Source organism: Onychostruthus taczanowskii, unplaced genomic scaffold, assembly GCF_017590055.1.
Source record: "Onychostruthus taczanowskii isolate IOZ18803 unplaced genomic scaffold, ASM1759005v1 scaffold36, whole genome shotgun sequence".
NCBI lineage: Eukaryota > Metazoa > Chordata > Aves > Passeriformes > Passeridae > Onychostruthus > Onychostruthus taczanowskii.
In genome coordinates, this window is record NW_024501015.1 from 3,277,470 (window position 1) to 3,292,742 (window position 15,273).

Genomic DNA, 15,273 nt, shown 5'->3' on the forward strand with positions numbered 1-15,273 from the left:
GCAGCTCTTGGAAGTGAGGCTGTAAATACATTGCTACCAGATATGGGTGTTAAACACCATGGGTGTTTAACACTGAGTCTGAAGACTTCAGCACTGAACTGCTCCTTGAATTGCTCTGTGTCTGCAGCAGAGTCATGCTGCTGTTTTTTTCTACTTTGTCATTCCCTTTCTTCCCTTGAAAAGCTCTTCTATATCTGTACCATCACTGCAGCTTTGGTTTACTGTTGGAATTTCACTCCATACAGTATTTTCTTAGACTTCGCATTAGCCTTCCTGTCTGTTAGAACACTTACTTGCTGTGGATGACTTGAAGGAGATTTGACAGGGGAGCTGAGACCCCAGTGCAGAAATCCCAAATCTGTCATCTCCTTTCAGTCATAACTTAGGTACTTGGAAACAGCCATTATTTATGTTGGATGGCAAGAATATACCCTTGAATAGTCATTTCTAAGCTCTGTGTTCTCTTTGTGATACAAACTTAAAGCAGCCGTGCATCATCTCTTGATTTTTAATTTTTTTTTCCTTTAAGACAATGCTTATGGAAAGACATTACGGCAGCACCATGGTTGGGTTGTCCGCGGGGTCTTCGCGGTAAGTATTTATCTTGGCTGCTGATAGACCTGGGGGCCTTGTCCATGTGATCTTATATTGTGTGTAATTAATAAACTGTATTCAAATTCTACTTATTAAAATGAATAGATTCCTTTGCCAGACCTTATTTTCAGAGTGAGGATTGTGGCTTTCACTGTATTTAGTACTGGACTTTCAGGGTGGAGCCTTATTTCTAGAGATGAAACAGGCAGATTGCACTTGCATGCACAATTTTTTAATTGTGCTTTTGAGCACAGTCTTGCAGTATTATTAAATGAAGAAAAGAGGCTTCGAGGTTGATTTTTTGAAGATTGATATCTCTTTGAATATGAAGAGCAGGGTTAGCACAGCGTGTGTGGGGAGCTGGATCGAGGAAATGTTTCGTCCAATCTGGCAGCTCCCCCTTGTGTCTGTCAGTGGAAAATTATCACTGAAATTACAAAAGGAAAAAGGAAAACCTCATCCAGGCAATCATGACTTTGAGAGGAGCAGAATTGTTGGAGAGAGCTTTCTAAAGAGCCTGTTGAGAATTTGGTGATGGTGTGTAACACTGGGTTGGGACCTCCCCTAACAAACTATACTTTATTTGGGGTTTTTATTTAATGGATTTCTGATGTGCTCAATTTATTTATACAAAATATGATACACAGACACTTTCTAAAAGTCTGGCATCTCTGAAGATATCTTTAACTGGGGATCTACACAAAAATAATAAAAAAAATAATATTTTATAAAGTTAACCTCCCTTCTAGTTAAAATTCTCAATATATGCACGTACACATGATTAAATTGAAGCTATGCAGTCTAAATGCAAAGAGGGAAGTTTTAGAAGTTTTTCATGGCTTTAGTTGTATTTCTTTTCCCATTTTGTGTTGCAAATCTAAAAGCTTTGTTTCCTCTCCCAGTTAGCTTTGAGGGCAGCTCCAACGTATGAAGATTTTGTGGCAGCTCTGTCTGTAGATGAGTGCGATCCTCAGGAAGAAACATTTTACAAAGGAATGCAGAGAGACCTAAACATTTACTTACCAGCCATGGAAAAGCAGCTGAATATCTTGGACACTCTCTATGAAGTACATGGTTTGGAGTCGGATGAGGTGGTATAACTACAGCAAGACCACATCTTAAAAATTCAGGGACTGTGTCTGTTAACAAAGATTTCTTCCATTTTGGTTTTGGGACATCGTTTCTGTTCATTGTATCTTTTCAGGTGGGAAGGGTGTTGAGTGTTTTGGGGGGAAGGGTATGTGTGATTTTTATCTTTTCATCACGTTTGTGTTGCATTTAAATGCAGAGGTACTGTCTCTCTTTGGATCATAACTATGTCCGTGATGAATGTTTTTGACTGTTTCTCTTCTGCCTGTGCACCTCGTCTTCTCTTCACCTCAAAGTAACAGAGCAGAATTTGGCTTTTGCTGCTGTACCTAGGAGAGATCTGCTCATGCTTTTGCTCATGCAAAAGAGTTGTTGGGTCACCAACATGGCACCCAGGCAGGTGCTGCTGCCTCTGACTCTGCCATTCCCTGTGCCCACTCCCTGCTGTGGTGTAGGAGGATAGTAAGAGTTATTTTTACCCTGATAGCAGAAGAGAAGGACAGCTAAACACCAGCTTATAATGTGGTGAGTTTGTCCCTCAATTTGAGTTGGAGCTCTTTAATGCAAATAATATATTTGCATGACATATTTATTAAATTAAATAAACTTTTTTATCCAAATATTGCAGAGATCTTCACCACAGGTGTATGTGGCTGGTGGTCTAAGTGGCCCCAAGGTCTAGTCTTTGGAACAGGATGTTGTGTTCCCTGACCAGCTTGCAGTACATGCTGTGGCTTCCCTGCCATAAAAATCTTTTAGGTTTCAGGGGTTTCTTGAATCAAATTCATGCAAAACTGTAGTGCTTGCTTTTAAGTTGAGTACAGCTAGCAGTTTGAAAAGCAAATATCATTAAAATCCTTCCTAGACTGTCATTATGGGCAGAAAATTCATGCAGGTGGACATGAAATGAGTAAAGTATAGGGGAAGCTAAAATTTGTTATGGAGCTATTAAACATGGGACCAATTACAAATCTCGAATTTTGAAATTATTTAGAAGTGACTAAAAATTAAGAAAGATTTCTCCTTTTTCCCATTTTGCTGATACAGATAAAAATGTGTTTGTTAGCATTGCTGCTATTAAAAATAGTGAAGAACTCCTTTTAGCTAGTGATATGGTTAGCAACAAAATTTCTAGTTGTGTTGATGACCAACCAGAAGGCTGTCTGTGAATTACTGACTCCAGTTCAAGGCATAAGCAGGTCTCTCTGTGTTCACCTGGGGTTTCAGATGGCTTTGTACAAAGAGCTGAGTTTAACTCATGTGTAGGAGGGGTGAAGACTGTGCTAGTGAGGTACTTAGAATTAGAAAGTTTTCATAAATACAGAAGGCAGTGTTGCCATACTCACAGAAGTAGGGCTGGCTTTTGCTAGGCTAAGACCAGTGTTGTTAGTAAAATGAATGTACTGCAGACCTGCTGCCCTGCATTGCTCTGTCACAGGAGCCTCTGCACACTGAATACTTGATCCTTTCTAAAGAGCCTAGCATTGTGAGCTTTAAGAAAAGCATGTGATACTTGAAGAAAAGGCCAACATCAAACTTTCTGCATAAAGAAAGATACCAGGACTCTAACTAGATATTCGTAGAGTCATAGAATATGCTGTGTTAGAAGAGACCCAAGGGGTTGGATCATCAAGCCCAACTCCTGGCTCTGCACAAGACACCCCAAGAATCCCACCATGTGCCTGAGAGCATTGTCCAAAAGCTGCTTGAACTCAGATGGGCTCAGTGACCGTTTCCCTTGGGAGCCTGTTCCAGTGTCCAGCCACCCTCTGGGTGTAAAGCTTTTACCTGGTATCCAACCTGAACATCCCCTGACTCAACTTTATGTAATTTCCTTGAATCCTGTCACTGGTCATGAGAGTGAAGAGATCAGTGTCTGTTCCTCTCTTCCCCTCGTGAGGATGTTGAAGACCACAGTGAGGTTTCCCCTCAGTCTCCCTTCTCCATGCTGAACAAACCGAGTGACCTCCTCCTGGCTTCCCCTCCAGACCCTTCACCATCCTCATGGCCCTCCTTTGGACACTCTCTGACAGCTTAATGGGTTTTTTATATTGTGGCACCCAAAACTGCCCCCAGAACTTGAGCTGAGGCCACCCCAGCTCAGAGCAGAGCAGGACAATCCCCTCCCTTGCCCAGCTGGCAATGCTGTGTCTGCCCCTCAGGACAGGGTTGGCCCTCTCAGCTGTCAGGCACTGCTGAGTCAGATTTAACTTGCCATCAGCCAGGACCTCTTGAGCTCTCTGCAGTGCTGCTCTCCAGCATCTCATTCCTGTCTGTGCACACAACCAGGACTGTTCTGTCCCAGGTGCAGAATCTGGCACTTGCCCTTGCTAAACTTGATGCATTTGGTGATTGCCCATCTCCAGTCTGTCAGGGTCTGTCTGCAGGGCCTCCCTGCCCTCAAGGGAATCTCAGTTTAGCTCCTCCCAATTTGGTGGTGTTGGCAAACTTACTTAGCATCCCTTCCAGTCCTGTGTCCAAGTCATTTATGAAAATGTTGAAAAGCACAGGGCCAAGGATGGGGCCATGTGGAACTCCACTAGGGACAGGACATCAGCCTGATGAGTCACTACAGCCATTTGTGCCCAGCCCATGAGCCAGTTGCTCACTAATCATGTAACGTGGTTATTGAGCTGTGTGTTGGTCATCTTGTCCAGGAGGATACTGTGAGAGACAGTGTTGAAAGCTTTGCTGAAGTCCAAAAAGATGACATCAGCTGCTTTCCTAGATAACTAAGTGGGCTACCCTGTCGTAGAAGGAAATCAGTTTTGACAATCAGGACTTCCCTCTCATGAAGCTGTGCTTGCTGTGACCAATGACTGCATTGTCTTTCAGGTGCTTTCCAATACCTCCCAGAATAGTCCTTCCCATGATTTTACCTGGCACTGAAGTGAGACTGACAGGCCTGTAATTTCCTGGGCCCTTCCTCCCCTTCTTGAAAATCAGGACAATGCTTGCCAGCTTCCAGTCACCTGGGACTCTCCAGATTCCCAAGAGATTATTTAAATAGTGTGACTTCTTGCTCTGTCACCTTCTCTGAGTTTTACCCATTTGTAGTTCCTAGGTACTCAAGAAGGATGAGAAGGAATCAGGTTTTAGTTTTGTGGATTTTCTTTAATTAAGTACGTGTGTGAGTACAAAGTCAAAACTTTTGACCAAAGCTCTATTCAATTATTTCACTACTCACAGTGCTAAAAATGAGGCTGAGAGCCTTTGGAATTTAGTTGTCTGCTGCTTCTAAGCATGAATCCAAAGAATCCATCCCTGCAGGAGAACAACCAACTTTCCACCCTGTGTAGTTTCCTAATTTTCGGCTGTTCTGTAGGAAACTTCACTGTAATAGTTTTTCGCTGAATGGTCTGGAAAGATAATGGAGACCACATTTCCACAAAATATCAGCTAGATTATGGGAAGACCAGGAAGAGATCTCTGTTCTCTAGAAATTAACTGTCAGATCATGAAAAAAAATTTAATTCCTTTTTGCTCTAGGTTTTTCCAGTAGTAGGAAAGTATATTCAGCTTGGAGTATTTGGAGGTATTTTTGGGGTTTCTGTCTTGTTTTGGTTTGTTTTTTAACTAGCAGGAGAACTACTGGTCTGTTGGGTGTGTATCAGATGCAAAATTTGTTACAAAAAGTCAGGAGGCTTTATTTTGTAGGCAAAGAACAGCTTCATTGGGCCACTAGTCCAGTTACTAAGTTCTACAATTCTTCTGTCCTCCAACAAGCAGGGCAAGTGTTCCACATTACATGTTCTCTAATCAGCATGGCATCCTGCCTCAGAGCAGGCTTTTTCATCTTGCTGTTTTGTGTAAAGTTGTTTTCTCTGAGCTCTGGAATTGGTGCTTGAGAACGTTTTTAGGAGACCCTGCCTCCAGCAGGCCCCTCTGTGCTTGTTGTTAAACAGGGGCCTTGCAGAGAATGAACTGAGCAAGGTCTCCTTGCCTTCAAAACTTGCACTTCTTTCTCCATGCACTGCTCTTGCAGAGCGTTGAGCACTTCTGAGACTCTGAATGCTATCTTTGCAGTCAAACCACCACTGAGAAAGAAACCCATGCAGCATGTTGCAGAGCTGAACTCCAAGTTACACTTCTCAGGATGTAGTGGGCCAGATGACCAAGTGGAAGCAAATGCACTGATAGACAGCTCACTGTCTTTTTCTGTGGTGTCAGTTTGGCAAGCAGAGAGGATGGCATTAGAATATTTGTAGAGAACAAGCAACAAATTTTTGGCCTTCAAATTCAGAATTTGAGAAGAAGGTCAGTGTTTTCTGTTTCATCTGTTTGGTTTGTTGATTAGTTAGGGTTGTTTTCTTTGTTGTGTTTTTTTAATGGCTGACATTTATGAACAACTGACCTGCACACTGATAGACATCCACATGACTCTCAGATAACAGCACCCTGGCTCTCTATACTTCACATGAACTGCTTTGCTTTCTTAGGTTGTGCTAGTCTGAAGTTTTGCATCCCTTTCCTTTAGAAATGCTTTTGGCTGTTTCCTTCAGTGTCTGACAGTTGCATATTCTCAGGGATTTTACTTACTCAAGGTGAAAGAAGAGTAATCACAGCCTTACCCTAGGGGGGAGTAAGGCTGCTTTTTGTGAAGTTAGTATAGCTGAGCGTAGAAGTCTGATGCAGCATATGAGGCAGGCAGTGTCTGTATAGCGTGCTTCCTTGCTGAGACATGGTAAATCCCAAAGCAATCTGGTAGAAGTGCTACCTAGTACTGAATAATTGCAGTCAGCATATTTGAATAGAGATCATGAGCGCATCTTTGTAATATAAATGTCATTCACATCAGAGCAGAGCTGTCAATTTCAGTCAAGTTCTGCTTAGCAATCGGATACTTTATTTATTTTATTTATTTTGTGGGGTTTTTTTTCTTTTTAAACAACCTGTGTTCTGGAGTCCTCTCTGCTATTTATAGTCACCATACTCAGTTCCATATTGAAGTTTTGTGACATTACAATTGTAGAATATGAACTGCATACTCAAGTGCTTTAGTGTAAACATAACGAGTCATTGAAATATCCCATCTTGACGCCGTTGTGCTGTGGATCTCCCTTTAACCAGATGCATTTAAAGTTAAGGGCCATGTACCTTCACTTGAAAGCTTTTTGTAAAGCATCATCAGGATTTAAGTTACAGCTGTTTGCTTTTGAAATCTTTCCTAGTTTGAAAAGTGTTGCTTAGTTGGTTGGACATGTAAAAAGTATGCCCAAAATCTGCCCCAGGTGTTTGCAGCCTGCTTTGGCAAAGGGATGTGGGCCATTATAGAAAAAAGTGCTACATAAGTCCATATGCTGTACCTTCTAACCCTTTCTTTTCATTGTCACTTCAGTTTTGTGAAAACTTTAGGGAAGCTTAAACTGCCTTTCACACACCAGGAAAGATCATTAATCTGTTCATACTTGGCTGTCTTGACCTTTTTCCTCACCTGGTCTTTCCTTTCTATCTATTGTCACCTGCTTTGCTGCGAAAGCTGTTGCTGTCAGAGCAAAGCAGAATGTTTTATAAGGCATGCAAATACAAACTCGGATATTCAGGATTCTTTGGCAGGCAGTGTAAATTGGGGCATTTCAGACTTGGGTGTTCTGCCTCATAGGAATGAAAGCACAAGGTTTTTTGGTTTTGTTGTTTTAGTTTACTTATTTTTCTCCTCTTGCCTGCATAGCGCAGGTAACAAAACAAAAAATCAGTGTGTAAATAACTGAATTCATGCCTCATTGATGCCTTCTGTAGCCCCCTGGTGAATAAACCCTGCAAATTTCTGCTTGCTCCAAGCAATATCAAACCTCTCTTATGCAGGAGGGGCGTCATAGTGCACTTACTGCCTCTGAGCAAACCCAGGCCATAGCTGATCCTGCTCACAGCTGACACAAGGATTAAAGCACTTGGTTTGAAGTTATGACATAGGCGTGTTCTTCACTTACACACACGTGCGCCATCCCACTGGCATGCAGTTCTTCAAAATGCAGTCTTAGATTGTCATTTTTAATATCCCTTTCTGGGTGTGAGATTTCTCCCCCACATACTTCAGATGTGCTAAAGCTGGATTTTTTTAAATATGAAACTTCCTTGTTTTCATTTCCTTATTTCTGCTTAACACTAAGTATGTCAACTTTCTTTTGCATTTCAGCATTCAAAGTGTCCAAAAGTTACTGATTCCTTTATTTAAAGCCATGTTGAAAGTTTGAGATTTATGTCTACTTGAAACTATATGACTAAATTGCTTTCCAGAATACAATAATTAAACTGAAAACCAAGGCAGCTTGCTTTTATGGTTTCCTTTCCTATTTTTGGCTTTTTTTCAAGCCAGATTTGGGCATACATTTTTATCAATGTCAAGCTAAGCTTAATGTAAGCCTTACTTTGCATACTAAAATATATACATACTGACATACATTTAAAGACGAAGAGAAGGTATATTGCCTCACACTTTAAATTTACTGAATTCTAAGGGCTTGTTCGTGCCCCCCCAAATCACCTCTCTCAGTGTAAGCTTTGCACAAAGTGTGCTGTCATAATCAGTTCAGCCTGAAAGACCCTGAAGTTTCCAGTCTGCATCATCTCTCAAGTCATACAGCATCTGTCTCTTCTTTTGGAGCGTTTTTAAGACTTTGACAGACTTTTATATTATTTCATTATAATAAACTTATTTTAAATAAGCATGTTTTTAAATCTCGTTTTCTCCTTGCATGGATTTTGTTTCTTTTATTACAATATAGGGCCTAAAGTGCTCTTCAGGACTCCATTTGTTATGGTTACTGTGTGAACAGTCGAAACCAGTATGTTTCTGGTTGACAGAAACTGCCTGTATGTATCTTTGTATGAAGAATGTTAACACACGTGAAGCCTGTTCAGACTGTGAGAATAAAAGCTGTGTCTGGCACGTGCTTGTGGGTCCTTGGCCAGTGTAAATGTGGGAAGGTTGTAGTTACAAAACCCAGCTGGGCAGCGTGAGAGGAATTTGTATTTTCCAATTACATGTATTATTTGTCCTTGGACTTGAATCTCTTCCACAGAGATGTCAAAGACTTCAGCAACTCCTGTGTGATCATCTTGAGATGCGGGTAAGGACTGGTGCTTCTTAATGTGGGTGGAACATATCCCTTTCCCTCTCCCTTTTCTTTCTCCATCTGAAGACAGCATGGACCTGACAGCAGATCTGTAATACTCAGTCGTGTCACACTAGCAAGGGCAAGTCCCTCTGTTAAATGGCAACAATCAGGCAGAGAGCTGGGCCGTGGCAGAGGCATTTTCTCAGCTGCAGAAGAGCCCTTGCCTGTGCCTGACCAGCCCTGTGGCAGAGGTGGGATGGGGTGCACATATCCCATTGCAGCAGCACTGCTCAGCCAGAGCTGCTGTCTCCCAAGGGATTCAGGAGATTCTCAACACTTCTAATTGCAGTTGACCCCAGAGCATCATCCTTGCAAAGGCCAGGAGTTGTGTTTGCTTCATTGAGGGCTGAGCATGAGTCGTCAGTCCCCTTTGCAAACTGCCTCATTCTCCTGAACGGCCAAACACAAGACAGCAGCACTGCACAGACATGTTCTGGTAGAAATCACATGCACTGGGATTTCTCAACAAAAAATACTTCCCTGGCAAGAGTCACCTCGCTGCAACTTCTGCTGATTAGAAAAGTGAATCTGTTACCCTTACAGGATCCCAGATGAACTGCAGAAAGAGCCCCAGCTCTGACAGTTTGCTATATTTGTTAGTAAAGGTCAGGGCATGTGGTGCTGGCTGCTAAATTCCTGTCCCTGCAGGAATCTAGATCCATGGTTCAAAATAATAAATTGGTGTGCTGAGCATGTAGGGTTTGTAGGAACACACAGGTGCTGCAGTTAGACTGGGAATATCAAAGAGGACACATTAGATTCTGTAATAACAAAAATATTCTTAAATATTCTTTTTCCTTAGGGTTTATTTGTATGGATAAAAACTGTGTTTCTGATTTTAAGAGGGAAAGGCAGTGCAAGTTCACAGCACCAAAGCTATGACCCATGCAACGAGGCAGAGTGCGGCCTTCAGTGGGCTGGTTTCCTTCTAGCCCAGCTGGAAACCCTGCCTACCTGCGGGCAGCATGGGGCTGGCATGCAGTTTTGCTGACCTCTAGGAAATAAAAAGCTATTGAAATGCAAAATATGGGACCATAGTTCAGCACTACAGCAAAATCTGGAATACAGGTTTTAAGCATCAGCTTAACATGTTTATGCAAAGTTGTTCCCTGAATTTTAGCCATGGAAAGAAAAGTTTTACCATTTGAGAACTGGTTAAGAATCAAGCACAAATATGAGGACTGAGAGGAGGAATTCAAGGAGATGCTGCAGTACACCAGACCTTTCCAGACATTGGTGCAACCAAGCTGTCTGTCCGTCTGTTTGAATGCTTTTGTACAAGACGTCATATTTTTTCCTATTATTTCAGTACATTGACCCAAATATATTTCTTAATGAGCAGATATTTATTTCACTCCTCTTGTGTTTAACACAGGTTTTAGATTTGTTTCTTGTGTGTTGCCAAAAAAAAAAAAAAAGCCTCAGAAATCTTCCAGCTTCCCTGCCCTGCCCCTGTAGGGGGATGGTTCTCAGAGAAGTTGCACTGATGGCACTACAGGCTCAACCCAACTTTGGGGATTAGGGAAAAAGGCTTTTCCAGCTTTTGTTTTGTTCTGGCATTCCTCTAGCTTTCACTTTTTACCAGCCTGTATTTCTTTGCTGGTGTCCTCATTTGCAAGGTCTTGTAAAATTTCTCCAGGGTCTTTCATTGTTTACCCATGACTCTAGGGAGGTGTCACCCTGCGTGCAGGAGTTCTGCCTGCAGCAGGAGGAGCTGAAATTGGTGGCACAGCCTTCCAGAGCCATCAGCAAGGAGCTTCACTAAGATGCTGCTTCCCCAGTGGGTGCTGGTGCCAACCAGCAGCGTTTGGCTGCTTTCTCTGCCTGTACCTTACTGCTTTAAGCAAGATGCACTGGTGTGTGGCCTGAGCAAAGCCCTACAGCAATGCCAAAGAGAGGGCAGCTCCCTGTTTTGCCAAAATCAAACAGATCTGAGACTCCGAAATGCATTTTTCATCAATTTGTTTGTACCAGTGCTCCTGCTCCAGCTGTAGCTTTCTGCCAAAATAACTTCCAATCAGTTTAGCATCTGTTTCCAGTGCTGGTATTGCCAGCTCATCTGTAGTCTTCAGAGACCAGACGTGCCTCACATAGTTTCCTATAGGTCAGAGCTTTCCACTTGCTCTCTTGCTTAGCAGCTGGTACCCACCTCTTCCTGCAGGTGGGAGGAGCTGGGCAGTGCCACCTCTGCTGCCACCCCGGGCGCACCTCGCTCTCTGCCAGATGTGACATCGGCTCTGTGGCCTCGGGTACTCGAGCTCAGTGCTCTGTGTAGCACACAAGGGAGCAGCAGCTTTCCCAAACCAACCGAGCAGCTCTGCCCCACGAGCACCACATGGCTGGGTGCAGCAGGGTGAGGTGGATGTCTGTGAAACCTGCGCCTCTCCGAGCCCTGGGCCAGCGTGGAGAGGCTCTTGTGGCATTCACATTCTCTGGAAAAATCCCTTTGCCCAGGATTTTTGTCCTGGGAAGCTGAGAAGCTTCAGAAAAAAAGGAAAACAATTGTTATCTCGTTTGCTTCTCCTGTGTTTGCTCATGTGTGGAATGTGTTTGGAGATTGTTTATCCACAGGTGATTGTTTCATTGCTTTCTGGTGTGGGTTGACTCTTGGCCAATCGGGGCCAAGCTGTGTCGGGACTCTGGAGAGAGTCACGAGTTTTCATTATTTTCTTTTTAGCAGTGAATAAGTACCTTTTCTGTATTCTTTAGAATAGTATTGTTTAGTATTCTTTAATATAATTTATTATAAAGTAATAAATTAGTCTTCTGAAAACATAGTCAGATTCATCATTCCTCCCTGCCACAGGGGTCGCCTGCAAATACGGAAAGCATAGCCAGATTCATCATCAGACCCCTCCCTGCCACAGGGGTCACCTGCAAATACAATGGGCTTTCTTGCCAGAAACACCCTCACCAAGAGCAAGGGCCTGCTCTCCCTCACAGCTTTGTTCTGTGCCCCTGGCTGTGGTGTGAGGCACTGACAGTTCTGCCTCAGCAGATGTGCCAGCCGGGCACAGGAACCTTCTTGCACGTGCTCCTCTCCTTGTCGGGATGTACTGAACGTCCCAGTCACCCAGTGGGTCATGCCAAGACATTTCATTATTTATTTTCTTCAGTCCAGCTTACTCAATTCCCTTTCCTTCCCACTAGTCTTTTAAGGGTCTATATTCTGTCACCTTCCATCTACAGTGCACTCTCAGAGTATAAATAGTCACTGTTACTTATCCCCGCCTCACACTTCATCAGTCACCTTGAGCAGGCTGCTGTCCCCTGGGGCTCAGTCCAGCCCCTGGGCAGAATCTGGGGAAAACCCTGGGCTATTTCAAAGCACTTGGACACGCTTCTTGTCAGCCAGCCCAGAAGTTTCTTCATATAGCACTTTGTTTACTTATGTAAGTCTTGTGTGGAGAGTTCATATATCCAGACTACGCTCCTTCTGAAATAGGACTGCCTCCTGTCCAAGCTCTTCCGCTTTGGATAAAGTAATTAAATATTAATTTACATTTTCTTAACCCTATATCATCCAGCAATGTTCTCAGCCTGTGAGTATGTAGCTGTTATCCATCCAGGGAGAGGATTTATCCATCCACAATCACATTTTTTTGTTTACCAACTATCTCAAATGGAGCTCTCCTTTCTTTTCTATTGATAGAGATGTCTAAGAACACATAAAACCAGGATATTCCTACACCAGTGGAACTTTTTTAAAATAGCTATTTGTTATCACCTTTTTATTAAAACAGAAATAGACACACACACACACAAAAAAAAAAATCTGCTGAGGGAGTCTTGCCTTAAAGAAGTTTCTTATGAGCTTCAAAGTTTGGTGGAACCAAGGCAGGGCCTGGAAAGCTCTGTTTATATCCCTAAATAAATACAGGGCGTATATAACCACATTGGTAAATTACAGCTGATAGGCCTGTGTCCTTCAGCCTCAGTTGAGCCACAGCTGTTGTGGGGTGGGGGAACTCCTTCCACTCCCAAACCCCCACGCAATTCATCTGCTGTGGTTACAGCAGAAATTAAGAAGCCATCAACCTTCACATATCCGTGTGCTCACCAAGAAGACCACCCTGCTGGGAAATGTGGATCTGAGCGTTGCAAACAAAGAGAGGAGCCAGAGCCACGGGCATCACTCCCACCGTGCTGCAGAAACCCCCCCACGGCCTTCTGGGGGCTTTGGCAGGAAACTTTAGCTCTCTGTACCCTGCAGCTGGAGCCCCAGCATCCTCAGGGCTGCACAATACAGGGGCACTACTGGTGGAGAGAGCAGGGGAGTCCCCTTGCAAATGGCCTGACAGATACTTGACTGCTGAATGCAGGAGCAATAACCACATTATTTGCATGTCCTTAGGGCTCTCTTCTTCTTTGCCAGTACAACCCAGTACAAACTCTGTGATGTCAAGCTATTTATTCCATTTTTTCCATAGGCAGTTTAATCATCCCTCTCACGTGGTTACTCCCTGACAAACCTACAGGACATAATTGCTCATCAAATAATGTGATAGTGTGGAGCAGAGGACAAACATTTGACATCTTGAAGTTAGTGTAACAGCTCAGTCTCAGGCAGCACAAGGCAGCGCTTGCTGACCCCAGGCAGCAACAGGTACAGCTCTCAGAGCTTTATTTAGAAGCTGTAATCCTGCAGCCTTTCACACCAGATATTGTCTTGCTCAAAAAGTCCTGTCACAGAGCGAGCCTCTCTGCCCTTCCCTGTGCCCACCAAGACCAGCAGGATTGCCAGCTTTTCCCACTGGTCCCATGCTTCTGCTTTGGGGCTGAGCTGGGTTTGACAACCAACCTCTGCTCAAATGACACGAAACAGTAACTTGTTATGATGGTTTCTCTGAACGTACTGGGGCATCACAGTTTACACCCAGCATTTCATTGCATTTCACAACCAGTCCCCCTGTAGATCCTGGCCCATAATATGCACATTTCAACCAGCCAGTTCTGTAGATTTCAGTTGCCTGAACTATTCTGTTTCTCACCTCTCATCAGTCATTCTCCCCTTTAAATCTGCTAACAACTCAAAACCTGAGCAGTCCTCAATGTTCTCTTTCTTGGCACATTCTGTCCTCAGAGCAGTAATAGTACCAGGCAGGTAAAATGTCAAACCTAGCGGAAATGTGTAAAAGAAATTTACATTGCTGTGAAGCATCGGGGTTGCCAGGTTCCTTTATATCCCCATTTGTCCATCAAATAATCTCCAAGAGGAAGGCATGGGAAGCACCAAACATAACCTGCCCCAAATGTCTGACTGGCTCAGCACAGCCTCTCCCAACTCATGCATGATGAGTTTCATGGGGCTAATTGAAGTGAGCAAGGCAGGGAGCAATGGTAGCTCTTCTATTCCAGACAAAATTAGTCACTAAAGAGTTTCTGGGACCCCACAAAGGGTTCAGGGAACAGATGGGGTTCTCAAGTGATTCTCTTCTTGCTCCATCAAACTGGGGGTCTTCTGGCAGGGAGGGCAAAGGAAAGTGAGTGTTGCATGCATGCATTTTCCATGGTGCAAGTCAGCACTCTGAGATGGCTCAGTGGGAAATTCCACTGGGTGTCTCTTCCTCCCAGGAGGGTGAGAGTGAATAACCATCAACACCCACTCCCCTGTCTACCCTACAGAGGATGCTACGGACCCTGACAGGGTCTGACTGCTCTTCAAGATGATTTCTGAAAGCTTCCTCCACACCTGGCACAAGGGTCAAAGACAATTTGCTGTGGGCTTGAATTTAATGCTGATGTCAGTTTATTCCCTCATTGAATGGTGATACTTTAGACTGGCAAAGAGAGGGTGATCAGTTGCCAAGCTGCTAAATATACTAAACATGCTGCTGTGTGAGTAGGTTCATGTTACCTCCTCTTCCTCCTGGCTCATTTATTGTGCCCTTCCCAGCCCAGCCACACTGGCCAGAGTGGTTCCTGCTCCATGCAATGCCCTGCATCCCTTGGCTTTGCTGTCAGTGGCTTTGGGAGGTTCAGCTCCACCATTCTCCTTCCCACTCCTTTCCAAAGAAAATCCTGAGTAGCACTCCATGCAGGAGGGCCACTTGCTCAGTAGTGTGTGGGAAGGCTGCAGCAAAATATGTCTGTTTAAACCCTCTTCTCTGTCACTGTAGAAGATTATGCATCCAAACTGGACCCTCCCTCAGATGCTCAGGGAAACTGTCAGAGTGAATTAAAAGCTGCAAAAGGCCAGGGCTATAACTCAGTGCCTTTTAAGTGCCAAGATTTTGTCAGGGATGGAGAGAGGGAAACAGCCACTAATGTAATTTCCATCAGGAGTACACTAATATAATTTGGCCTGGTCTTCCTTTCAAGTGCAGCCTTCCCTGGCTGGCCTGGTTCAGGGCCATCCTCCTCAATGCCCCAGTAATTATTGATGCAATGAAAGCATGTGCCCAGGCTTTGCTCTGGCCTTTTGGGCCCTGGAGTGACACCAGCCTTCTGCATAGAGCACATTGCTGGGCAT

General features: G+C 43.8%; 1 protein-coding gene across 3 annotated transcripts in view; it reads left to right on the plus strand.

The window, feature by feature from the left end:
• The window catches only part of PLEKHA8 (pleckstrin homology domain containing A8), a 31,229-nt gene extending 22,657 nt beyond the window's left edge, over positions 1 to 8,572 (plus strand). For 2 of the 3 annotated variants that reach the window (XM_041411539.1, XM_041411540.1), the window contains 2 exons: positions 530 to 591; positions 1,497 to 8,572. In XM_041411539.1, the coding sequence (XP_041267473.1) occupies positions 530 to 591; positions 1,497 to 1,694 (260 nt within the window). In that variant the 3' untranslated portion in view covers positions 1,695 to 8,572. The remainder of the gene's footprint in view (positions 1 to 529; positions 592 to 1,496) is intronic. The other variant, XM_041411541.1, reaches the window with a different exon arrangement.
• The last annotated feature ends 6,701 nt before the right edge of the window (positions 8,573 to 15,273 follow it).